Here is a 27,431-nt window from a genome sequence, read left to right on the forward strand (position 1 = left end):
GCATTAAAAAGAGAAGCTGTTCATGTGCACTTATTGTGTTCTGTAGTAAAAATTCCATAACAATGCTAAAAATAATCTAATACAATAAAAGTAACCCATCCACTTATACAGGTGGTTTCTTGTGTAAATAATTAATCAAAATTACTGTCTTTGTCATTCTAGTGTTAAACCAGGGATTAACATATAACTCTACCATGTTATACTGCTACCATTAAAATAGTACACGTCATACAGTATATTAATGCTTATAACTGAACTGCCTATAACTGAAAGGACTGTCACATAACCACATAACTCTGGCTGTAGATTTTATTTTTGTTGATGTTGGATGTAGTTTACATCACATGAAAAGTTTTTTTTGTTTGAATTTTTTATTGCATTTAGTCAATATTTATTGAATTTACATTGATGTATGCTACATAAAACTGCTACCCTTCATGTCAAACATTACTGGCATTTACCTTACTGACATTAGCTTAGCATACATTTAAATGCATGAAAAATCACATGTCATAAATTAAATAAAGTCACACACACACACACACTCAAACAGATGCCTTTTATGGTAAATTAGCCAGATGTCTGCTTTTCTTGACTACTTATGGATCTAAAGTTTTTCTGCCTATACAGTACGTATGCATTAAGAAATATATATATTTTTATTATGGAATATCTTCTGACGTTTACTTACTTTAAAGTAAAATATATACATAATGATTTGAAAAAAGGTTATTGTATATTAATGCTGTTGTATTTAAAATGGCATATTTACAGTAGTAGAAAAACTCATAAGAATCAATTTATTTACCATTTATTGTGTAACATTTGAGCTTGGATTTAATTAGATTTTATTTATTTAATATTATAGAGAAACCCTAATAACTATACAAAACCTAGTAGACCACCAAATCCTACCCCATCAAATAAACATCACTTTAAGTTGAAACTGATGACAAAGAAGAGCATCTGTGTATCAGATAAAGATGTTGCTGTTCTCAGAACAATACACTGATCATTTTAAGGGTGCAGTTCTCAACAATGCTGAACTCAGAAACAATTTACAGGAAGGATGCATCACAGTACTTATGACAGTAATGAACATTGTTAAATAATACTAGTTAAGACATTTTATACAACACTAATTTGTACAATTTAGGCTTAAGAATGCTGTAAATTATAATGAATTTAGAATTTAATTAAGTTAAAATATAATGATTAATAATGTTTAAACTAATGTGAATTGATAATTAGTCAGTCCATTAAATTAATATACTAATGTATTCTTCTTGTGGTATCCTGCATTCTGTTTATGACTGAAAGGTGAGATCACTTTTTAACTGTACTATCATTACTATGGTTTACTATGGTAGTTATGATATTTATCATGACTGTATCAACTGAACACGTTAGATCTATGTTGATCTAGATCTATGCACAAAAAAAAAAAAACACTATACAATGAATTTGTTCTGATAAAGAAAACAGACTGTTTGTTTCATTATATTTGGCCCTTATATAATTTTCTTTGTGTAATTTATTTCAGATTTCATATTTTATCGTGAGAAGGGGTGTGCACTCTGAAGATGAACGTCTCTGATGGGCTTTCCAGCACACCCATCTCAAACCTGTTTAGAAATGCTACAAGCAGGAATCCTTGGGCAGGATATACAGACCCTATGTACATTCCAGGTTATGCAATCAATTTCATTGTGGGTTTACCTGAGTTTTCGGCCTCAATCTGACTGTTAACGAGATGTTCATCTGCATACGCTGTTTATTCTACGTTCTTAGTTTTGTCTGTTTAGAATTTACACCATTAGTAGTTTTTATGGGGGAGTATTTATCTGCGCCCGTCCTCTGTTTCTCTGTTTGATCTGTGTGGAGCGTTACATGGCGGTGGTCCATCCTGTCACTTTCCTGAAGTACAAGCCCCTGAGATACAGGCTGGCATGTTCTGCTGCTGCATGGATGGGAGTTCTTGGCTATTGTATAATCTGTATGTTCATTCCCTTAAATGTCAATAACATCTTTATTTATTCTGTCCTGCCACTTTGGTCAGTTTTCCTCATTATTAAACTATTCTGCTGTTTAGCTGTAGTCAGGGCACTGAAGCATCCAGGTCCAGGTCAGAAAGGGAAGGAGAGAGACGAGGCTAATCAGGCAAAGAGAAAAGCAGTTAGCATAATTCTGATCATCACAGTGACCACTGTTATTCAATACTGTCCTGTACTTGTAGCAGGGTTTATTTACAGTGCTATTCTAGAGAGCGTCTTTAACATACTCTGGTGTATTTGTTGCTCCATATCTTTGTTAACTGGTTATGTTCATGCTTTTCTTTACATCTGCAGAGCTGGATGCTTAACAATCTTGCAGCAATAATGTGCACACATCTTTTAGGGAGTGTTCACTCACACTTATACACACACATAGAGAAAAAGAGCAAAAAAGCATAAGCATCAGCAAAAAAAGAAACAAAATGAAACATTTTACACCTGTATACTGTACATTCTATGTGTCGTAACAAAAAAACTGAGAAATGATAAATCAAAAAAATATATTTTCTAATATTTTTGACAAAAATAGTCAAGGTGTGAATGAACCACATGAAATGTCATGAAATGAGGCTACTAACCCTGGTGAAAAAAATATATACTTACTTAATATATAAAATATATACTATACTTAAAACATAGTGAGAAGTTTCTAAGTATGCTGTAAATATGCTAATAGATTTATGCAATTACTTAAAATATATTAAAAGTAAATTAATATTATGCTTTCATCAAATGTTTGAAAGTGAAATTCGATCATACTTTTTAAAAGTACAATATAGTGTATTTTAAATAGACTTTCAGTTTAATGTAATTCAGTATACTTCTAAAATACTTATTTCCAAATATACTTTTGTACATTTTTAGCAAAGTTTGTTAAAAACAACTGTTACAGTAGTTTACTTAAATGTATCATGTAACTTTTTAGAAAGTAAATTAAATTACTACATCAGTAAATATAAATATATAAAATTTGAGTTTCATATTGAAGGAATCAAATCATCACGTTTGAAATTAAATAATTATTTTTAATCAAAAATTAATAAAAACTTACTTTGAAATGGATGATATAGCACACTTTCGTCTGTCACAGCATCACAGTCTGTCACAGTTTCAACAATGAAACATTCTGATCCTAAAATAAAATAAAAGATGAATGTATATACTACATATTTCATATATTACGTAGAAAAGTAGTCTTAAATATCACTTACATTTGTAACTCATTAATAAATAGTGAAGTGTTTTACACTTTAAAATAAGGCTCCCTTTTAGTGGTTATAAGTGTTTGTAACTCATTAATAAATAGTGACGTGTTTTACACTTTACAATAAGGCTCCCTTTTAGTGGTTATAAGTGTTTGTAACTCATTAACAAATACTCATCTACAATTTGAAAATCTTGATCGGCAAAAGCAAAATGGAAAACTACATGCTGGGAGCTGCAGTAATTACTTGCAGTGAAATTGCCTGCAGCAAACCAGTAAAGGAAGTTACATCTGGAATGCTGTCCTAAAGAAGATTCCACTCAACCTTAAGGATCACAACAGCACTTTCATGTTCTTTGAACATTAGCGCCTGGCAACATTATATCAATATCTGTGACAACCCCAAGGATGATTTCAGATAGTATGCTGAAAATGTCAAGGTAAGGGGTAATTATTGCTTAGCCCTTAGATGTCAATTTTATTATTTCATATGATAATATACACCACATTATTATAAATGACTAAAAGAGTTAGTGGTGGAATGATTAAACTTGGGAGTTAAATGGTTAAACTGATGTTGACTGATGGAGGATATGGAGATGGAGAAGCAAGTTGAGTGAGTATCTGAAAAGATCTGAAATTTAACAATATAGATGGCTGTGGGTTCACTATTTGGCAAACAACAGGTCATTGTTGCCCTTTCTACGTATGTGTTATAACTGATTATTAATGGTTTTTAAGGCATTTACAACCTAATTAGTAACCATTAATAAACTCATTGTAAACAATTTATAAACCCTTTATAAAGGTAGTCTTATTATAAAGTGGTACCTAAAAGGGTAATGTTTAAGAATATAATTAATGTTGGTTTTGTATGTTTGACAATAATCAGAAAATCTATTTGTTCATATAGAACAGACTGTCAATTATTGCGAAGTAGACACGATTCATTCTTTTAAAGTCTTCTGAATTAAAAACAACCTGGAAATCGCACGAGTGCAGGTCATTTTCAATTGCATAGCATTTTAAATCTTGAATGACACTGAGGCTTACATTACATCCGAGGCTTGTCATAACCGGCGCGAGATTAAAACGCCTAGACTTTCCTGTATTCAGAGGTTTCCAAATTAAATTCATGTTCTCCTGAAAAAATGGGCTGCATTCTGTATTTCTGTAAATGACGTAGGCATTAAAAACAGAGCAGTGTCTTCTGAAGCTAAACCATTCTATATGGTTCAAAGTAAAACGAGCTGAGGCATCATCGTATCTATCCGTTTTTCCGACGTACATAGCAACGCTATATATATCCTTAAGAAAAACATATCCGAAGTAAGTTCCATCTGACAAACGCCAGACTCGATCCTTGAGCGCTCCTTGAGCGATTGGTTCAGGAATGCTCTCCCTTGTTCGGTACCTTTTTAGATTCTCGTCATCGTGCTCTTCTTCTACAGATCCTCCCATATGGTCTAACGCGTAGGATTTCTGGCTTTCATCCAGACGGTCCGGGTTCGAATCCCGGTATGGGAAGCTTTGGTTTTCAGCAACCTCAGAAACACAAGCCATTGCTCCGTTCTCTCGGTCCTTCACACATCTCGCTAACTCTTAAATACACATTTCACTCGCAGGCTTGCTGTGATTGCTCCATAGGAATAACAACCTTATTGGTCAATACTTTTGGCGGGAATTTTTGTTTGACCAATCAGGACAATCTGAATAATGATGGGGGCGGGGCTGGGCGGGACGGGAAGAGGTGGGGATGGGGCAGGAAGGGCGGAGGGATGGGCGGGGCGGTGTGTCACCATGGTTTAAATTACCTCATATCCAAAACATGAATGACGAATGGCAGGGGTAATTACACGCCACCAGTTAATAATTACCGGAGACTCGTAGTCATTGATATCAGAAAAATAATTAAGAGAGTTCAAGGGTCAGGGGATCTGAGGGGTCAATGGTAATTACAGATGATTGAAAACATAATTAATAACTGACAGCATCATAGGGTGATCTGAGGGGTCAAATGTCACATTCCAGAAAAGGAGGCACGGGGTGTGGGGAGGGGTCAAAGGGCACATGGCAAAGGTCAAAAGTAATTACAGATGATTGAAAACATAATTAATAACTGACAGCATCATAGGGTGATCTGAGGGGTCAAAGGTCACATTCCAGAAAAGGAGGCATGTGCTGTGGGGGAGAGGTCAAAGGGCACCTAGCAAAGGTCAAAAGGTCACCTGTCAAAAAGTTTGATTGATAGTGCAAAGGTCAAAAGGTCACCTGTCAAAAAGTTTGATTGACAGTGCCCCTTATATTCTCTCTCACTAGCAACAGTACTGGGATTAGAACTGAAATTGTGTTGGGACTAGTTGTTGGATTAGGAATGGGATTTAGTACTAACACTAGCAACAGTACTGGGATTAGAACTGAAATTAAATTGGGACTAGCTGTTGGATTAGGAATGGGATTTGGTGCTGACACTAGCATTGGTACTAGGAATAGAATTGGGATTTAATTGTGACTAGCTGTGGGATATAGGAATAGAATTTGACATAGGCTGAAGCATTGGTATTAGGATTAGATTTGGAATTTAATTGGGAATAACTGTGGGATTAGGAATGGGATTTAGTACTAACACTAGCAATAGTACTGGGATTAGAACTGAAATTGAGTTGGAACTGGGAATAGAATTTGGCCTTGGCTCTAGCATTGGTATTAGGATTAGAATTGGAATTTAATTGGACTAGCTATCGGATTAGGAATTATTTATTACTGGCACTAGCAGTGGTACTAGGATTAGAATTAGGATTGAGTTAAAACTGATATTTTACCCTTTTAGAGTTCAGCAGAACATGGAATTTCTTTACTCGTTTTTTTCCTTTAATTGGCCTAAAGTCTGAATAATTCATGATGATAAGACTCTATTGATGTTTACTCTTCTTCACCTCCTTTTTTCTTTATCTCTTTTTTCTTTTCTTTGATGAAAGGTTGGATGCAGTGATGAGATAGCCCAGCTACGAGAAGATACTCAGCATAAAAAGATGCAGCGGTGAGCACTAGCGTTAGCACTGCGCTAGTTTGTTTTATTAAAAGCTTCAGACCGTTCCAGCAAAGAGAGAGAGAGAGAGAGAAAGAGAGAGAGAGAGTGAATGAGTGGTATAGAGAGTGTTTGATGTGCCTGCAGCTAGTGGTCAGGCCAGAAATTTGGCTGGATGATGAAACGAAGTTGAAATAGAACATCAGGACCAGGTTGACTCGAGCACCTCGGTCCCGCCACCTGCTTATGCACACTGTCAGTCCTGCGTGTCCACTTTATTACAAACTCTTACCTCGTACCTCACTTTCCACACCATGTTGCAACAAACCTTTGATCCTGGTGCTGATTGATCATGGTTGGTTCTACATCAAGACAAAAGCATGACTCATCACCGAATATGAACAACTGGGTCCATTTCTGGGTCAATCGTTGACATCGTTGATTTTCTCGACACCATTGCATACCAATGTCGTCGTTGGTGACGTTGGCGTCGTGTTAAAGACGGTCATAGTAGTAGTAGTCTTTGTGCATGTAGACCTGTGTCATGCAGCCGTCTGCCAATGGTGCTGGCACTAACATAATGACTCATTGAGGGCATTGTCATGTCGTTGCTGCATGCTCTCCACAATGAGCAGGACTGTTGAATTTGGTGTTTTCGGTTCAGTTCTCTCATACCGGCCACTGTATATTCAACTCATGCCACCTCTTGGCGAATAACTCTCTGAGGATGGGATAAATGAAGATGGCCTTGGCTTTGGCATTGGGGAAAGACCCATAGAATTAAAAGCAACACCATTAATAATGCTGAGTTTTGCTGAGTTTACAGTTCACTATTAGACTGCCTGAGATTATGGATATAATTTAATAATAATTTACCTTTCTCAGTAATTTTTTAATCTTATGGTCCTATCACATGGACATTGCATATTTAACTCATGCCACCTCATGGCAAAGAACTCTCTGAGGATGTGATAAATAGAATAGTGGCTCTTCACAAAAATGATCTTGGCTTTGGAATTGGGGAAAGACCCATAGTATTAAAAGCAATACCATTAATAATGCTGGATTCTCTGCCTGAGATATGCATATCTGTTTAATAATAAATTACCTTTCTTATTAATTTTAGAATTTGTTGAAACATATGACATGTGTTGACATCTGTAGATGTTTTAAACATTCTGGATTCTTTGTTCTTAATGAGCACATCGCAATTATTTTATACTATAACTACATTTATCTTGAAACAATCTGAATTTATTTGATTGAAAACCATTTGATTGATCCCAAATATTTGAATAAATCGTTTGTACAGTGGTGTATAGTAGTGAACAGAATATAGGGCATATTCAGATTGCCCTCGTTCACTCCTATTATTTGTTGGTGCGCTGGTGATTGTGCGGTATTGTTGGACGCTGTGAGCGGAGAGATTGGCTGGGATTGGGTCGGTCTCTGAGCCGCGGTGCGGCGGCGGCGGCGGTGTTTGGAGTGGTTGGCGGGGTGGCAGGGGGGGCGGCGGCTTGGCTGCCTGTTGGTGGCTGATTGGAGAGTGTTTTCTTTGATGATGCTTTTCCCTTTTAAGAGGTTAATTACCGTGACAACAGCAGCGAGCGCTTGATAAATAGTTGTTGTCGGCTTTTAAGTCCCGGCTGTGGCTTTTTAACTCCCGTCTGAAAACACGCTTTCACCCCTATAATCGCCAGAATTATTACAAGTGTGTTTTTACAGAATAAAAAGGAGTTCAAGAAAAGGAGGGGGGGGCTTAAAGTGCTCTCTCTCTCTTTTTCTCTTTCTCTCCCTCTCTTTATTTCTCTCTCTCTGTTTCTCTTTCTCTCGCGCTTTAATCAGGGTGAATGCTACATGACTGGAGCCCTGTGAAAGCACATAATCAACAAAAAAATAAACGTATATATATATATATATATATATATATATATATATATATAAAAAGGAAATAAATAAATAAATAAATATATAAAAAACTACTTCAAACAGGAACCAGGAGATTTTTCTCTGTGAGAATGCTCTCGCACCGCCGTCGCCGTTTCCCAGGTAACCGCTATTACCTTAATCAGCTCTGCGTTGTGAATGTTGATGCGAGGTTTTTGCGGCAGGCGGTGGGTGCCGGGTGATGTGTAGGGTTTCGGGCGTCTGGCACGTCGCTCAGGTCTGCTGCCGGTTTACCATGTAGATCCTCTGCAGTTCTTGTTTATCATGCATTTAATTCACACTGCATCAGTATGTAGGTTCAATTACATAATAACGCTAACAATTACATACTTAAGCAACAAATTACATTTACATTTGCATTCCATTTACATTCCATTCACACAGCAGTGAGACAACACTCCAGACTTTTTGTTTCATGGTGAATTTGGGCACAATTTGTTCTGCAAAACATTCTGCATTGAAAAGATGGATGATTACAAACCATCAAACCAAACTGAACTGCTTGAATTTTTACACCAGGAGTAAAGCAGCATAAAGTTATCCAAAAGCAGTGTGTAAGACTGGTGGAGGAGAACATAATGCCAAGATGCATGAACAAAAAAACTGTGATTAAAAACCAACCAGGGTTATTCCACCAAATATTGATTATTTCTGAACTCGTAAAACTTTATGAATATGAACTTGTTTTCTTTGCATTATTTGAGATCTGATAGTTCTGCATCTTTTTTTATTAAGTTATTTCAGCCATTTCTCGTGTCATGCAGCCATCTGCCAGTGGTGCTGGCACTCACAGGGTGGCTCATATGAAGGGCATTAATCTAACTAAAAAAAAAGAGTAGTAACTGTATTATAGTGAAAGAACGGTCCCTGCATCATAATCTATCTTGAATAAAAGAGTTAAAACTGTACTGTTGAAAGAACAGGTACTGTATAACAATCTAACTCAAATAAAAGTGTAGAAACTGTATTATAGTAAAAGAATGGTTCCTGCATCATAATCTATCTCGAATAAAAGAGTAGTAACTGTACTATAGTGAAATAACAGGTGCTGATTAACAATCTAACTCAATTAAATAAGTATTAACTGTACTATAATAAAAGAACAAGTGCTGATTAACAATCTAACTCAAATAAAAGAGTATTAAATGTACTATAGTGAAAGAACAGTCCCCCTATCATAATCTAACTCAATTAAAAGAGTAGTAACTGTACTATAGTAAATGAACAGGTACTGTATAACAATCTAACTTAACATAGTATTACATGTACTATAGTGAAAGAACGGGCCCTGCATCATGATCTAACTCAAATTAAAGAGCATTAAATGTACTATAGTGAAAGAACAGGCCCTGTATCATAATTTAACTCAATTAAATTATAGTAAATGTACTATAGTAAAAAAAAAAGAAAATCTACACAAGAGTCGTAACTATAATATAGTGAAAGCATGGGAACCACATCATAGTCTAACTACAATAAAAGTAGTCCGGCGTCCTGCAGCCGTCTGCCAGTGGTGCTGGCACTAACAGGGTGGCTCATATGGAGCATCAGTTTTCACTGAATGTCCCCAATATAAAAGAATGGAATCAGCAGCGGGTGTTAGGACCCTGCTGTAGGTTCCTGAGCTCCTGCCTGCTCAGATCTTCAGATGCTGAGGTAAATTACAAGAAGCACCGCTGGAACACCATTACACACCGTGTCCTGGCCCTGTTACCGAGCAGAATTCCTGATCAGAGACATGCAGAGGATGTGATGACCGCGGTCACGACCAATCATTAACAACTAATGTCAGGTGTGTGTGTGTGCGTGTGTAGTGTGTGTGTGTGTGTGTGTATGAGAGAAGAGAGAATATCTTCTGTAATTGCAAGTCCACTCTGTGCTGTCTCCTGCTGCCTAACAGTGTCTGACTGCTGCAGGTATCTACACACACACACACACAGAAACACACACACACACTGCACTAAGGTAAAGTGCTGATTATTATTCCACATATGAGGTCTGTGTGAATGCCACATTCATATATTTCCCAGAATTACTTGTTTTTAAGGTGCATAACACCTTCAGTATAGCAAATTATTACAGAGTAAAAACTGAACTATAGCGAAGGAATAGGTACTGTTTAATAATCTAACTCAAATAAATGACTATTAACTTTACTATTGTGAAAGAACAGCCACTGTTTAACAATCTAACTCAATTAAAATAGAAGAAACTGAACTATAGTTAAAGAACAGGTACTGTTTAACAATCTAACTCAAATAAAAGAGTATTAACTTTAGTATAGTTAAAGAACAGGTGCTGTTTAACAGTCTAACTCAAATAAAATAGTAGAAACTGTACTATAATTAAATAACAGGTACTGTTTAAAAGAACAGTACCTGTTAAAAAGAACAGTACCTGTTAAAAAGAACAGAGGATACACCCAAGATGGCGGCGCGTTAACACGCAGCGGCCGCTCCGGGTCCGTTAAATGGTGCTTTTGTGTTACTATTTGTCGTTTTTTCCGTTTATTTCCTGCAAATATGTGCATCGGAACACCCGTGCACATGTTCTACCACCGCCAGACCCTGCTACAGTGGAGAAATCAGCCAGAAAACACGCTACCGGACGAGGTTCTGCAGACGCTACTTGAGCTTAGCCTGCTAAGAGACCCATGACTGATGACTGTGCTGCAAAACACAGTTCTAACAGCTTTATCAAGTTCGCCGATGATACAACCGTGCTGGGTCTCATCACCAAAGGCGACGAGTCAGCATACAGAGAGGAGGTGCAGCAGCTGACAGACTGGTGTACAGTCAACAACCTTCACCTGAATGTGGACAAGACAAAGGAAATGGTTGTTGACTTCAGGAGAGCACAACACACCCACTCTCCACTCAACATCGACGGGTCCTCTGTGGAGATTGTTAAGAGCACCAAGTTCCTTGGTGTCCACTTAGCAGATAACCTCACCTGGACCCTGAACACCAGCTCTACAGCCAAGAAAGCCCAGCAGCGTCTCTACTTCCTCCGGAAGCTGAGAAAGGCCCGTCTCCCTCCACCCATCCTCACACTCTTCTATAGAGGGACCATTGAGAGCATCCTGAGCAGCTGCATCACTGCCTGGTTTGGGACCTGCACCGTCTCTGACCGCAAGACCCTCCAGCGTATTGTGAGGACAGCTGAGAGGATCATCGGCGTCTCTCTCCCCTCCATCACGGACATTTACACCACCCGCAGCATCCGCAAAGCAACCAGCATTGTGAATGACCCCACCCATCCCTCACACAGACTGTTCTCCCTCCTGCCTTTGGGAAGAAGGTACCGCAGCATCCGGTCCAGCACAACCAGATTCTGCAACAGCTTCTACCCCCAAGCCATCAGACTCCTCAACTGCAGAGACTGAACTGATGGTTTTTCTGTACATGCACACACACTCTTACCCCACTTACCCCAGAAAATGGAAAGCACTAAAAACCCTACTACCTCACTGGACTCTATTGCACACTGTGTAATAGAGTAATTACTACCTCACTGGTCTTTTTTGCACACTGCATAATTTGCACACTGTCTTGTTATTTATTATTCTTTGTCTGTATTGTGTTGTATTGTCTGTCTGCACTTTTGTACTGTTGCACTATTGTTCTGTCTACACTGTGTTTATGTGCACCATGGTCCCTGGAGGAACGTTGTTTCGTTTCACTGTGTACTCTGTATATAGCTGAAATGACAATAAAAACCACTTTGACTTTGACTTTGAAAATCTAAATCAAATAAAAGAGTAGTAACTGTACTATAGTAAGGAAACAGCCACTATTTAACAGTCTAACTCAAATTAAAAGAGTATTAAATGCACTATAGTGAAAGAACAGGTGCTGTATAACAATGTAACACAAATAAAATGTAGTAATTGTAAAATACTGAAATAATGGGTACTATATCACAGTCTAACTCAATTAAAAATGTGGACAAACCATACTATGGTGATAGTATGCATTTTGAATCACAATCTATAAGTAATAAAAACGTGGGTACTGTATAATAATCAAACACATTCTTTTTAAACAAAAAGAAACTGTACTTAAAATAAACTACATTTAAAATGTGGGGACTGTGTCACAACTCAATTAAAAGTGAAAAAAACTCTACTATAGTAAAATGTGGGTTCGAGGATAATCCATCGATCCTCAGTGATCAGGTGTTAGTAATCTGGTGATTGACTTCCTGGAGGTGCCGTGTGCAGTGTCATGTGATCATGAGTGTCAGTGTGTGGTGCATCCTGGGTATTGTAGTCCAGGGACTGGAGATCGTAGGGAGAGACTGGAGCGCTTTCAGCGACACAATCGTTAATTAGAGAGTATCAGTTGAGCATTAAAAGCAAAAAAACACCAAATAATTATGTAAAGTAAAACTAAAATTTCAATATTTTCAATTGGCATTGCAAATCCAAAAATTAACACATTTTTTGAGGCATCTGGAAACATATTCCTCAAACAAGACCCGACACATATCCCACAGGTCTTGTGAGGCGCCATGTGAGGTGGCAAAAGTCATGGGACACTTGGGGTAGTATGAGTTTGAGTTTGGAGATGTGTGGTGATCGGTGTACTGAGGCCAGTAAAGCTTCATTGGATTGAGTTGAATTGAAATGGAAAGGAATGCTCTGAAGCTGAAGCTAGTTGAGTTGTGTGTGTAGAAGCTGTGTGTGTGTGTGTGTGTGTGTGTGTTGGTGCTGAGTGATGTAGACAGCTTGTACTGGGCTGAATGCTGGGCTGGTCTGATGGATTCATCCTCCCCGCTGTTCCGTCTCTCTTACAAAAAAAGAAATATGGAGAGTTTTATTGAAACAGAGCTTTCTCTTTACACACTCGCGCTACTCTTGCTCTACTCTCGCGGAGGAATCTGCTCCTGACTACTGTACATACGAGGATTTAACACCAGTACAGGTGAATTAAATATACTAAATACAGTAGATTAATACTGAAGTCATCCAAACTATAAAGAAAAACATGGAATTTTTGTTCAGATGATCAGTTTTTGAACATCTCTGCTGGATTTTCTCAGTCAGTTTTATGAGGTAGAGTCTCCTGGAATTCAGGTTTTCAGTTAACAGCTGTGCTGAACTCATCAAGAGTTAATTACTTGAATTTCTTGTCTCTTAATAAAGTGTTTGAGAGCATCAGTTAAAGTAAAGTAGTGAAGAGGTAGAGTTACAGGTATACAGTGAATAGTGAATATTTGAGTAATGTTCTAATCCAGGTTATGAGATAAAAGAAATACTCAACTAAATAAAGAAAAGATAAAAAGGTCAGTCATTATAAAAAGAAGAATCTCAAGACATTTTAGTCTTGAAGTTGAAGTGTTTTCTACACTACAGGTGGTTGCTATGGTGTTACTATAGCATTTTGTTGGTTTAAAAAATGTTCCTTAGGGGAAGGGTGTGTTAGTTGTGTTAGCTAATGTCAGTGTTGTTAAGTAGTTGCCATGAAGACATTTAGTGGTTGCTTGATGCTTGCTACACTGTAGGTGGTTGCTATGGTGTTGCTATAGCATTTTATAGGTAAGACAAATGTTTCTAGGAGATAGGTGCTAGGTGTTTTCTATGAGAAACTGTTCTGAAATCAAGAGTAGGGGCAAGAGGGTGTGAGTGGCGTTTGCTATTGTCTTACTAGGTAGTTGCCATGGAGATGTTTAGTGGTTCCTTGATGCTAGGTACTTGCTACACTGCAGGTGGTTGCTATGGTGTTACTATAGCACCGCAAAGCTGTTGTTGTAGTATCCTAGGTTGCTATGGTGTTGCTAATTGTATTCTATCAATATGTTTAGGTTTTGCTAGGTTTTAGGGTTGTTATACAACAGGTGGTTGCCATGGTGTTACTATAGCATTTTGTAGGTGGGAAATATGTTGATAAGAGATTACTAGGTGTTTTCTATGGTGAACTGTTCTGAAATCTAAAAGTGTGGGAGGTATGTTAGTTCTGTTTTCCTATATGGTCTTGATAGGTGGTTGCCATAGAGAGATTTTTACAACACTGCAGGTGGTTGCTATGGTGTTACTATAGCACCACAAAGCAGTTGTTATAGTATCGTAGGTTGCTATGGTGTTGCTGAGTGGATGCTGTCAAGATGGTTAGTGTTTGCTAGGTTTTTGCATTACCATGTGTGGTTGCTATGGTGTTACTATAGCAACTTAAGGCAGTTGTTAGGCTATTCTAGGTTGCTATGGCGATACAGGCGGTCGGGCTGTACCTGCCTCGTCTCACTGCGTCCCACTTTCAGTCTCGGCGCGACGGCTCTGCTGTGAGATATTGATTTTAAATGATTGCTCTCGCTTTTTGCCATTAGACTGAAATTCAACAGGGAATAAAAACACATTTGCTTTGACATTATTTTCCTGCTGTTTTTACACAAACACAAACTGCTGCCCGTCAGGGCCGCTGCTAAGGTTTTGGAGGCCCTAAGCATAACTGGTCAGGGAGCCCCCCCCCCCCAAAAAAAAAAAAAAAAAAAACACCCACAAACACAAAAGGTTTACGCAAAATTTTACTATTTATTAAAATTACACATGTAACTGTGAATATTTACAACGTTATAAGTAAGGCCAATAACAGTGAAGAACAGCACAAGAGTACTATTTATAATGTATAAATAATAAATGAAACGATGCATGTCTATTTTAAGCAGTGGACACGTCATTTACACAAGCCAGCCTTAAAGGTTATGAAATTATCGTTTATATTCGTGGTGTATTTATATCAGCCTGTCAAAATCTATAGAGCTGTCTGATCCTGCTGTCATACAGACCATTTGGATAGTGCACTGACGGCATTAGTCAATAGGTAGGCTACTCTGTTTATTAATTTTTTATTAAAGTCACTAAAAATCTTCAAACTACACTACTACTATTTGCAAACGTGCCACGTGCCTTGCAATACCCAGATTAGTTTCTAGTTAAGCGTTTAAAGCTACCAAATCAGCAAAGCCAACGTAACTAGCTCAGGCAACACCACTGAACATGAAGTAATCAAAACTATTTAAACCTTTATCATTTACTCACCAGAAAGGGATGCATGGGCCTCATCTTTCTGATTCTTTTTCTTCTTCTCAGCTCCAGACTCAAACCGTCGCTTCATAGTTGAATTACCATTTAGTAGCAACTTCGCGCGGTGAACTTGTCTCCTGCCAAACTCAAGTAGCGTTGCTACTTTAGTTAGGACTAAGGTTGCCAGATAAGTTACGATTTTTCATCCTATTTGTTTATTTTATTTTAAGTTTTTAACTTACACAAATATTGCACTGGACAAGTTTTTGTATAGAATGGCCACATACACTTTAAAAATGGTTAAACATGCGCAAGATTTAGCGCCTCCATGCATTTTTTGATTATTTATTTGACTGGAAAATGTCACATCTGGCAACAACCATTTCAGGCAATAGGGGTGGGGGCATTATATTATGCACAAAAATAATAACGTGCCGCTTTTAAGTAGTAGAGTAGGTGCCCCATGCAATGTTTAAAGACAAAAAAGATGAGCGTATCATAAATAATTCACATTGGGTTTTAAATTTAATAATGTCATAATTTCAACACATTTCATTCTCAGTCAATTTGGCTCCCTGCAACTGCAAAATGGTTGAGGCCTAACGCTGGCTGCGTTGTCTGCGTATGCAGAGCGGCGGCCCTGCTGCCCGTCAAAAGTTTGGAGACTGTTTGCTTCTTTATTCTACATTTAAAGACAATTTTTATCGTACACATTTTCTTTTTAATTTCTATACCAATTAAGCTTTAATGCAGCTGAGGAACCCTATAACAAACATGCTTTATCTTATAGAAGTGCAGAAAGGTTGCAAATAAAGAGTTAATCAATAATAACCTGAAATATTACAAAATCCATTGTACTTAAATAAGACCAATGGAAATAATCTGAGCTTTGGAAATGGATCAACTTCTAAAGCTTTTGTCTGTAAAGTAAAGCTGTAGTGCTGGAACAGGCGGTGTTACTGTTGTTATTCTCTACTGCAGCATTTATACACTGACACTTACTAGGGCTGTGCGATATGGAATAATATCACGATATTTCATGATATTAATACTCTTGGCGAAATGACAAACTATTGAATTAAAAATATTATTTCAAGAATACTCTGAAATATACTGTATATTATTGCGTACTATATGATATGGCACAGCCCTAATCTCTACACTTACACTCAGCACATTAATCATAACATTTCCATCATCATAATAACTAGAAAAAGACACAGATAAAACACAGAGAACTCTGTTAAAACTATTAAAAGTAGAAGTTCTTTCTTTTCTTTAGAGAAATTACAGATGAAGTCAGAGAGCGGTGAGTACTGTTTCTACACCTTCAAATAAAGACTCTTAGAAACTGGAGAAAAAAAAACTGCTACAGGAAGACGTCTGGCTGACCCACATGGAAACAGCAGCTTTAGCCTTTAGCTCAGATTAACATGATTAAGAACTGAGACTCAGTTTCAGCAGAGAAGAAAAAGAGTTAGAATTAGAATTAATCTGACAAGAGAAGAAGAACTGCAGTAATAAAGATATTGATAAGATAAAGATGGTCTTTTCTTCATTACTCAGATTTAACCCAGTGTCTGCAGTAGAACCAGAGCACTGGGTTGTGTGAGGATCAGAGGTGGAAAAAGTACAGAAAAATTGTAATTGAGTAAAAGTACCTTTACTTTGCTAAAATTCTACTCAAGTAAAAGTAAAAGTAGCCATCTAAAAATCTACTTGAGTAAAAGTAAAAAAGTACTCAATTTAAAATATACTTTGATTAAAAGTTACATAGTTACTTTTAATTATTTGATGTACAAAATAAGTACAGCAAATCATAAATAATAAATAAATAATCATAAATAATTTGGTCCTTTCAGGCAGTATTTGTTCAGACAACCCCATAAAACATTTCAAGAACAAGTGTTTCTATGATCCATTTTTTCTTTAATGTTAAACAGGTTAAAAAGTTATGGTCATATATGTGACTATAAACTGTATTTTTATAGTTTTATAGTTTATTATTATTTTTTTAACTTGCTATTGCTCTGCTTTAACTGCTATTTACATGTTTTTTAACATCCAAACAGATTGTTTAATGTTCCTAATAAAAACATAAGGAATTATTATGAAAAACATGAAAACATACAAAAATGAAAATGTTGGTCATTTTTTTTTTCAGTATTTTATTTTTTACTCAGTAACAGGGAGTTTTACAATGTAGTGAAGTAAATTACTTGTGTCAAAATATTGTTGAGTAAAAGTAAAATTACCTATTTTAAAAACTACTTTAAAAATGACAAATTACTTATAAAATCTACTCAATTACTATAACGTGAGTAAATGTAATTCGTTACTTTCCACCTCTGGTGAGGATGGTGTGGATGGTTCTGGGTTGTGGATGGTTCTGGGTTGTGTGTGGATGGTGTGGATGGTTCTGGGTTGTGTGAGGATGGTGTGGATGGTTCTGGGTTGTGGATGGTTCTGGGTTGTGTGAGGATGGTGTGGATGGTTCTGGGTTGTGGATGGATGGTGTGGATGGTTCTGGGTTGTGGATGGTTCTGGGTTGTGTGTGGATGGTGTGGATGGTTCTGGGTTGTGGATGGTTCTGGGTTGTGGATGGTTCTGGGTTGTGTGAGGATGGTGTGGATGGTTCTGGGTTGTGTGAGGATGGTGTGGATGGTTCTGGGTTGTGGATGGTTCTGGGTTGTGTGAGGATGGTGTGGATGGTTCTGGGTTGTGGATGGATGGTGTGGATGGTTCTGGGTTGTGGATGGTTCTGGGTTGTGTGTGGATGGTGTGGATGGTTCTGGGTTGTGGATGGTTCTGGGTTGTGTGAGGATGGTGTGGATGGTTCTGGGTTGTGTGAGGATGGTGTGGATGGTTCTGGGTTGTGGATGGTTCTGGGTTGTGTGTGGATGGTGTGGATGGTTCTGGGTTGTGTGAGGATGGTGTGGATGGTTCTGGGTTGTGTGTGGATGGTGTGGATGGTTCTGGGTTGTGTGTGGATGGTGTGGATGGTTCTGGGTTGTGTGAGGATGGTGTGGATGGTTCTGGGTTGTGTGAGGATGGTGTGGATGGTTCTGGGTTGTGGATGGTTCTGGGTTGTGTGAGGATGGTGTGGATGGTCCTGGGTTGTGTGTGGATGGTGTGGATGGTTCTGGGTTGTGGATGGTTCTGGGTTGTGTGTGGATGGTGTGGATGGTTCTGGGTTGTGTGAGGATGGTGTGGATGGTTCTGGGTTGTGTGTGGATGGTGTGGATGGTTCTGGGTTGTGTGTGGATGGTGTGGATGGTTCTGGGTTGTGTGAGGATGGTGTGGATGGTTCTGGGTTGTGTGAGGATGGTGTGGATGGTTCTGGGTTGTGGATGGTTCTGGGTTGTGGATGGATGGTGTGGATGGTGCTGGTTTGTGGATGGTTCTGGGTTGTGTGAGGATGGTGTGGATGGTTCTGGGTTGTGTGAGGATGGTGTGGATGGTTCTGGGTTGTGGATGGTTCTGGGTTGTGGATGGATGGTGTGGATGGTGCTGGTTTGTGGATGGTTCTGGGTTGTGTGAGGATGGTGTGGATGGTTCTGGGTTGTTGATGGTTCTGGGTTGTGGATGGTGCCTCGGGCCGGTTCCGGTTCTGGTTGTGGTGTTGTAGCAGCAGCTGGTGTGATGGATGGTCTGGCTGGTAGGAAGTGAAGTGGAAGTTGTGGTCCTGCAGCGTCAGCACTGATACCACATGTTCTGCTGGATCTGTGGACGCTACGCTGTGATTAAGTGCAGGGCAGGATCTCAGCGCCGCACGCTGCCGGTCCCGGCTTCCGATTGGCCGATATCTCCTCAGGCGACGCGGTAAAACTTCAAACAGAGGAGCCGAATCAGTTCCTGATGCTGCCGGCCTGAGATAACCTCAGAAACTGAAGATCAGTCTTAATGTAGAAGCTAATGAGACACAACGCACAGTAGTAGTAGTGCGGCCGAAAGTTCATCATATAGAGACCTGAACTGTCTATTAGAGCTGCAACTATTGATTATTTTGGTAGTGGAATAATCTGATGATTATTTTATTTGATTAGTCGATTAGTCAACAACTATTTCTGTCATGTCCTCCATCTTTAAAACTGATAGAAACAGCTGAGCATGAGACTTTCAAAGCCATTTAAATGTCTAGATGTTGTTAAACATATAAATTACTGATATATAGTGAGTAAGTTTATGTGATCTGTTTTGTTTGGGCACTTTTGGAGACACAGATTAAATTGAGTGTAAACTGTGTGAGTCAGACATTTACCCAGCACTTTGTGTAATGCAGTACTATTACAAATAACGATTAGTCGACAATTAAATTTGTAGTCGAAAACTTTAAATAATCATTGCAGCCCTACTGTCTATATACTCTATAACCTTAATATTTTAACCTACAATACAGTTTTTACCTGGTTTTACCGGTTTTACACAGATGCAAATAAACATACATACCCTCTTGAGACGCCGCAACATTACACTTAGTTGATTGAAAACAAGATGGCAGGAATCCCAGACAAAAGTTTCTGCAGCCAGTTGAGACAGAAGTATGGACCAGGTAAAAATTCTCACCGGCTTTTATGTTTGAAACTAGTTTAAGTAATTACTATAGAAAGCTAAAATGATAGTTAAATGTTAAATAAACATTGTTTTTGCATAGTTTTTTATACTTAAGCTGAAACAGCTAGGAAAAATAAAATAAAAAAACACACCAAACTAAAGTCTGGGTCTCAGGAGGATATAGTAAAAAATAACAATAATTCTCATTTTTAGGTAGGTTGTATCCTGAGTCGAGCTAAAGAACAAAATGTAGTTTCTCCAGATTTCTCCTGGATGCTCCTCCGCCAGCATGTGTTTATTATGTTCAGTTCCGTCAGCAGCTCACCTGTCAGTAATCAGTAAAAAAGTGTCTACCTGTAATTAACTTTATATAACATTAGAATTCTAAACCTAAATAAACATTAATAAAGTCAGTGATCAGTGAGAGTGTCTACTTGTAATTAACTCTATATAACATTAGAATTCTAAACCCAAATAAACATTAATAAAGTCAGTGATCACTGAGAGTGTCTACCTGTAATTAACTCTATATAACATTAGAATTCTAAACCCAAATAAACATTAATAAAGTCAGTGTTTAGTGAGAGTGTCTACTTGTAATTAACTCTATATAACATTAGAATTCTAAACCTAAATAAACATTAATAAAGTCAGTGATCACTGAGAGTGTCTACCTGTAATTAACTCTATATAACATTAGAATTCTAAACCCAAATAAACATTAATAAAGTCAGTGATCAGTGAGAGTGTCTACCTGTAATTAACTCTATATAACATTAGAATTCTAAACCCAAATAAACATTAATAAAGTCAGTGATCAGTGAGAGTGTCTACCTGTAATTAACTCTATATAACATTAGAATTCTAAACCTAAATAAACATTAATAAAGTCAGTGATCAGTGAGAGTGTCTACCTGTAATTAACTCTATATAACATTAGAATACTAAACCCAAATAAACATCAAGAATAAAATCAGTGATCAGTAAGAGTATCTACCTGTAATTAACTCTATATAACATTAAAATACTTAACCCAAATAAAAATTAATAAACATTAATAAAGTCAGTGATCAGTGAGAGTGTCTACCTGTAATTAACTCTATATAACATTAGAATTCTAAACCTAAATAAACATTAATAAAGTCAGTGATCACTGAGAGTGTCTACCTGTAATTAACTCTATATAACATTAGAATTCTAAACCCAAATAAACATTAATAAAGTCAGCGTTTAGTGAGAGTTTCTACCTGTAATTAACTCTATATAACATTAGAATTCTAAACCTAAATAAACATTAATAAAGTCAGTGATCAGTGAGAGTGTCTACCTGTAATTAACTCTATATAACATTAGAATACTAAACCCAAATAAACATTAATAAAGTCAGTGATCAGTGAGAGTGTCTACTTGTAATTAACTCTATATAACATTAGAATACTAAACCCAAATAAACATTAATGAAGTCAGTGATCAGTGAGAGTGTCTACCTGTAATTAACTCTATATAACATTAGAATTCTAAACCCAAATAAACATTAATAAAGTCAGTGATCAGTGAGAGTGTCTACCTGTAATTAACTCTATATAACATTAGAATACTAAACCCAAATAATGTTTTGAATGTGCTTTTGCTGAACTCTGCACAGTTTGTGGAGAGTGTATAATGATTTAGACTGTGGTTAGCACAATGCTAATTGAGATTGTGTAAGCGTATATAGCTTGTTAGCATCATCAACGTTGTAGATTCTGTGCTGATAGTAGATAATCAGTGTGTGGGCAGCAGGTGTGTGTGTGTCTGTGTGTGAGTGTGTGTGTGTTGTAATGTGAGGTGTGTGTGTGTGTTGTAATGTGAGGTGTGTGTGTGTGTGTTAATGTGAGGTGTGTGAGGGTTAAACTCTGTCTGGGCTCTGGATTGGTTGATTTAAGTGTTTTGAGGTCAGGTTTGAGTCAGTTCTGTGTTTTTCGGAGTAAGTCGAGGGCGGGGAGGTTAACGGGTGATGTGTGTTATTGATGTGGAGGTATGTGAGCTGCTGCTGCTGCTGCTGTTGAACTAAACTCTACACTGTTTCAGAGTTTAAAGAATTATTGGAATTCCCACCCTGTAGAAATCCTGCTGCATCTCCTGCATTCCTTTAATACAGTATTTACTGTAATCAAAGCAGAGCGCTGCTGGAGATACAGGTCAAGCTTCTCGTTAAAGTAGTAAAAATGAAGAAATATATCAGATTTTTTTTATATCAGATTTTTTTAGTAATTCGCTGATAGCAGAGCAATTCAAACATCATCATAACATTTTTGATTTTTTGATGGTCTTGGCGGCTTGTGTATTTTACACTGTATTTTCATACTGTATTACTGTATTAACTACTACTTTATATACTATACTAAATACTATATTCAAATAAACAGATTTTTACATTTTCTCTAATAAAATGTACAGTACAATCAGTGCTCTTTAAGCAGTGATGATTCATATCCTCGATAAGCATATTATTGATACGATCAAAAAAAATAATGTATTAAGCGACCCATTATATCAATAATTGTTGTAGAAGCAGTCTGTGTGCATATGTTCTGGGTTTTATACACGTGTAGCAGTTTATTTATATAATAAAGGGGGGGGGGGGGGTTATGCTTTATTTTGACCCTTGTTTTGTACTAATTTACATTAAAACATCCCTTTAAACAATCCAAGTTTGGACAGGATATGGCTGTATAATGGATAAGGCATCTATAATTTTAATAAAAGGTCTGTACATATAATTAAGCTGTTTAAAAATGGTTCATGCTTTATTTTGACCCTTGTTTTGTATTAATTCACCAATAAATGCACACACTATATGTTATAGCTTTCTAGCTTTCCAAGAGAAGGCTGTTGGTTAATAGCTAAATGCTATAAAATATACTGTATTCTGCGTACTATACAGCTGTTGTTGTTTTCAGTATTGTTAAATAAAGCTCTGGAATCGATTAAGATACCCCTTCAGTTTCTGAATCAGTTTCTCTGATTTTTCTATTTATAGGTTTATGTTTGAGTAAAATGAACATTGTTGTTTTATTCTATAAACTAAAGACAACATTTCTCCCAAATTCCAAATAAAAATATTCTCATTTAGAGCATTTATTTACAGAAAATGATAAATGACTGAAATAACAAAAAAGATGCAGAGCTTTCAGACCTCAAATAATGCAAAGAAAACAAGTTCATATTCATAAAGATTTAAGAGTTTAGAAATAATCAATATTTGGTGGAATAATCCTGATTTTTAATCACAGTTTTTTTTTCATGCATCTTGTCGTCATGTTCTCCTCCTCCACCAGTCTTACACACTGCTTTTGGATAACTTTATGCTGTTTTACTCCTGCTGCAAAAATTCAAGCAGTTCAGTTTGGTTTAAAGATAAGATTATAATAAGATCTATCTCTCTCTCTCTCTCGCTCGCTCTCTCTCTCTCTCTCTCTGATGTTGGTATTGTACAGATGTTTGAAACATGCTGCTTCATTTGAGAAGTGATGATGAGTGAGTTTCCACTGATCACTGCCTGTTCCATCACTCCATCACTGTGTGTGCTTATTTTATTTCCCTCTCACAGGCTTTCTGCAATTTAAACTTCTCAGTGTGTGTGTGTGTGTGTGTGTGTGTTTGTGTGTATATGAGAGAGTGTGTTCCAGTGTTAGAATTAGCCAACCTGTTGCTAACACTCTGCAGAAACAGGCCAGAGTACACAAACCCCCAGAATTCAGCAGGGCGTGTTTATTGTTTTGCCGTGTTTCAGCACCGGGCAGTGTGTTTACTGCTGATGTCAGAAGATCTGGGGTTGCCAGAGTTTCCTGTGTTTCTGAGCCGAGTGTAGAGCACTGTATACCCCTGACTGCTTTACTGGCAGGAGTGTGTGGAGTGTGTAGCTGCCAGAGTGTAATAACGTGTTTATAGGAATAACAGACACACTGTAGCCATGAGTATAGTCATAATAATAGTAATAATAATAGAAATAACTGGATAAATAAATAGAAAACTGTCTTTCTCTAAGGACATTAGGATGAGTGTGGGTCTGTATGGCTGTAGATTAGAGATTTGAGAGACGGTACTGAATGAGAACATGACTGTGGACAGAAATGAACAGAAGAGAATGGAAGGAGCAAGGGATGAAAAAACAGCAAATAGTCAAAGTCAAAGTGGTTTTTATTGCCATTTCAGCTATATACAGAGTACACAGTGAAACGAAACAACGTTCCTCCAGGGACCATGGTGCACATAAACACAGTGTAGACAGAACAATAGTGCAACAGTACAAAAGTGCAGACAGACAATACAACACAATACAGACAAAGAATAATAAATAACAAGACAGTGTGCAAATTATGCAGTGTGCAAAAAAGACCAGTGAGGTAGTAATTACCTCTATTACACAGTGTGCAATAGAGTCCAGTGAGGTAGTAGGGTTTTTAGTGCTTTCCATTTTCTGGGGTAAGTGGGGTAAGAGTGTGTGTGCATGTACAGAAAAACCATCAGTTCAGTCTCTGCAGTTAAGGAGTCTGATGGCTTGGGGGTAGAAGCTGTTGCAGAATCTGGTTGTGCTGGACCGGATGCTGCGGTACCTTCTTCCCGAAGGCAGGAGGGAGAACAGTTCGTGAAGGATGGGTGGGGTCGTTCACAATGCTGGTGTGATGAGTGTGGGTCAGAGACTGGGATTTTTTAGGGGTGAAAATGAATTAGAGTGAATTGGAAAAACAAGGGATGAAAGGAAAACAACTTTTTTACATTAATATTTTATACCAGATCATTTAGGGACATTTATATTGTAGCTTAACTGAGATTTGTGGCAGCTCTTACAAGTCCAGCTCTGATGATGCCAGTGGTTGCTGTGGTATTCTCTACAATATAAGTGGAGGCTCTGTCGAGGAAAGTGGCAGCTGTACTGTACACTCAGAGATATGTGGCAGCTCTGATAAGGCCAGTGGCAGCTGTACTGTACACTCAGAGATATGTGGCAGCTCTGATAAGGCCAGTGGCAGCTGTAGTGTACCCTTGGAGACATGTGGCAGCTCTGTTGAGGCCAGTGGCAGCTGTACTGTACGCACAGAGATATGTGGCAGCTCTGATAAGGCCAGTGGCTGCTGTAATGTACCCTCAGAGATATGTGGCAGCTCTGGAAAAGGCCAGTGGCAGCTGTACTGTACACTCAGAGATATGTGGCAGCTCTGGAAAAGGCCAGTGGCAGCTGTACTGTACACTCAGGGAAATGTGGCAGCTCTGATAAGGCCAGTGGCAGCTGAACTGTACGCACAGAGATATGTGGCAGCTCTGATAAGGCCAGTGGCAGCTGTAATGTACCCTCTGAGATATGTGTCAGCTCTGATAAGGCCAGTGGCAGCTGTACTGTACACTCAGAGATATGTGGCAGCTCTGATAAGGCCAGTGGCAGCTGTACTGTACACTCAGAGATATGTGGCAGCTCTGATAAGGCCAGTGGCAGCTGAACTGTACGCACAGAGATATGTGGCAGCTCTGGTAAGGCCAGTGGCAGCTGTAATGTACCCTCTGAGATATGTGGCATCTCTGTTGAGGCCAGTGGCAGCTGTGGTATTGCCTACAAAATAAATGGAGGCTCTGTCGAAGAAAGTGGCAGCTGTAGTGTACCCTATTGAGATATATGGCAAAAAAGATGAGTTTAAAAAATTAATGAGATCCTATGAGATTTGCAATTTGCAATGATGCTAATTCTGCTTCTACTGATATTAAAATATTAATAATTATAATTTAATATACTTATATAATAAATAGGGCTGTAACTATTCGTTATGCGTTAATGCATGCAGTTTATCTGGTAAACAACTTTTACGCATTATTTATTTTACACCAATTTATCAAATGACAAAGTTTACAGAGCCTGGTGATGTAGCAGGTTTATTTAGTGATCTATTGAGCGAGAACGTGGATTACTTTTCATTTATGCTCAAATTTTGTCTCTTTCTCTCGCTCACACACACACACACACACACACACACACACACACACACACACACACACACACACACACACAAACAGCTGATGCTAAATTTCCATAAGTTCTTTCCATGTTGTTGAAAGAGTGTGGAATATGGAGCTACACTAACGTTTATTTCCTGTATTAAAAATCCAATTAAACTCATTAACTCAGCACATTACAATATTCTCATTTTAAAACCATCAGATCTATCTTGATTACATAAATAAATGTTTTTTTATCGATTGACACCACTAATAATAATACTCTCTGTTTCTACAGGAAGCTCCTGCCACAGTAACTCACTGCCGGCTCTGGTGCGGACGCCTCCTCTGATGATGCAGTCCGCCCTGGACCTCAAGCCCTTCATCCCGTTCCCCGTGGATAATAACTCCACACCCGTCGGCCTGTTCGCCAACTTCAGCACGGTAACGCTCCCCCTGTTTATAACTTTCAACTTTCACTTTACAAATATTCTATACCAGATGTGTGGCAGCTCTGTTGAGGCCAGTGGCAGCTGTACTGTACTCTCACAGGTACAAAGCAGCACTAATGGGGCCAGTGGCAGCTGTAACGTACTCTCAGAGATTTGTTGCCTCTCTGATAAGGCCAGTGGCAGCTGCAATGTACCCTTGGAGATATGTGGCAGCTTGGTTAAGGCTAGTGGCAGCTTTATTGTGCCCTTAGAGATGTGTGGCAGTTCTGTCAAGGCCAGTGGTGGCCGTGATGTTCACTCCAAGATAAGTGGTGGTTCGTTCGGGGCAAGCGGACTCTGTAACTTACACTCTGAGATATGTGGCAGCTCTGTTGAGCGCAGTGGCAGCTGTAACGTGTCCTTGCAGATACATGGAAGCTGTGATGAGGCTGGTGGCATCTGAAACATACCCCCAGAGATATGTGGCAGCTGTCACAAGTCCAGTGGCAGCTGTAGTGTACCCTCAACAGGTACAAAGCAGCATTAATGGGGCCAGTGGCAGCTGTAATGTACCCTTGGAGATATGTGGCAGCTTGGTTGAGGCCAGTGGCAGCTTTAGTGTGCCCTTAGGGATGTGTGGCAGCTCTGTCAAGGCCAGTGGTGGCTGTGATGTGATGATACTCCAAGATAAGTGGTGGCTCTTTTGGGGCAAATAGACTGTAACTTACACTCTGGGATATGTGGCAGCTTTAGTTTACTCTCATAGATGCATGGCAGCTCTGACAAGGCCAGTGGCAGCTGTAGTGTACCCTCAGAGATATGTGGCAGATCTGTCAAGGCCAGTGGTTGCTGTGGTATTCCCTACAAGATAAGTGGTGGCTCTGTCGAGGTCAGCAGATGCTGTAACATACCCTCAGAGATATGTGGCAGCTCAGTTGAGGCCAGTGGCAGCTGTAGCATAGCCTCAGAGATATGTGGCAGCTCTGTTAAGGCAGCAGAAGCTGTACTGTACCCTCACAGGTACAAAGCCGCACTGATGGGGCCAGTGGCAGCGGAGATATGCGGCAGCTTGGTTAAGGCTAGTGGCAGCTTTATTGTACTCTTGGAGATATATGGCAGCATTGATGGGGCCTGTGGCAGTTGTAACATACCCTCTGAGATATGTGACAGCTCTGATGAAGCCAGTGGTTGCTGTGGTGTTGCTTACAAGAAAGGTGGTGGC

The 27,431-nt window shown here is 38.4% G+C and overlaps 1 protein-coding gene and 1 non-coding gene across 3 annotated transcripts in view; both read left to right on the top strand.

Moving 5' to 3' along the window:
* Nucleotides 1-27,431, top strand: part of znf385b (zinc finger protein 385B) — a 264,267-nt gene that overhangs the window by 168,619 nt on the left and 68,217 nt on the right. For both annotated transcript variants that reach the window (XM_022664369.2, XM_049484666.1), the window contains one exon: nucleotides 26,077-26,222. In XM_022664369.2, coding sequence (XP_022520090.2) covers nucleotides 26,077-26,222 — 146 coding nt within the window. The remainder of the gene's footprint in view (nucleotides 1-26,076; nucleotides 26,223-27,431) is intronic.
* On the top strand, nucleotides 4,714-4,785 carry trnae-uuc (transfer RNA glutamic acid (anticodon UUC)). The gene has a single exon. It is a non-coding gene; the product is annotated as a tRNA-Glu (tRNA).

This window comes from Astyanax mexicanus, chromosome 11 (genome assembly GCF_023375975.1).
Source record: "Astyanax mexicanus isolate ESR-SI-001 chromosome 11, AstMex3_surface, whole genome shotgun sequence".
NCBI classification, from domain to species: Eukaryota; Metazoa; Chordata; class Actinopteri; order Characiformes; family Acestrorhamphidae; genus Astyanax; species Astyanax mexicanus.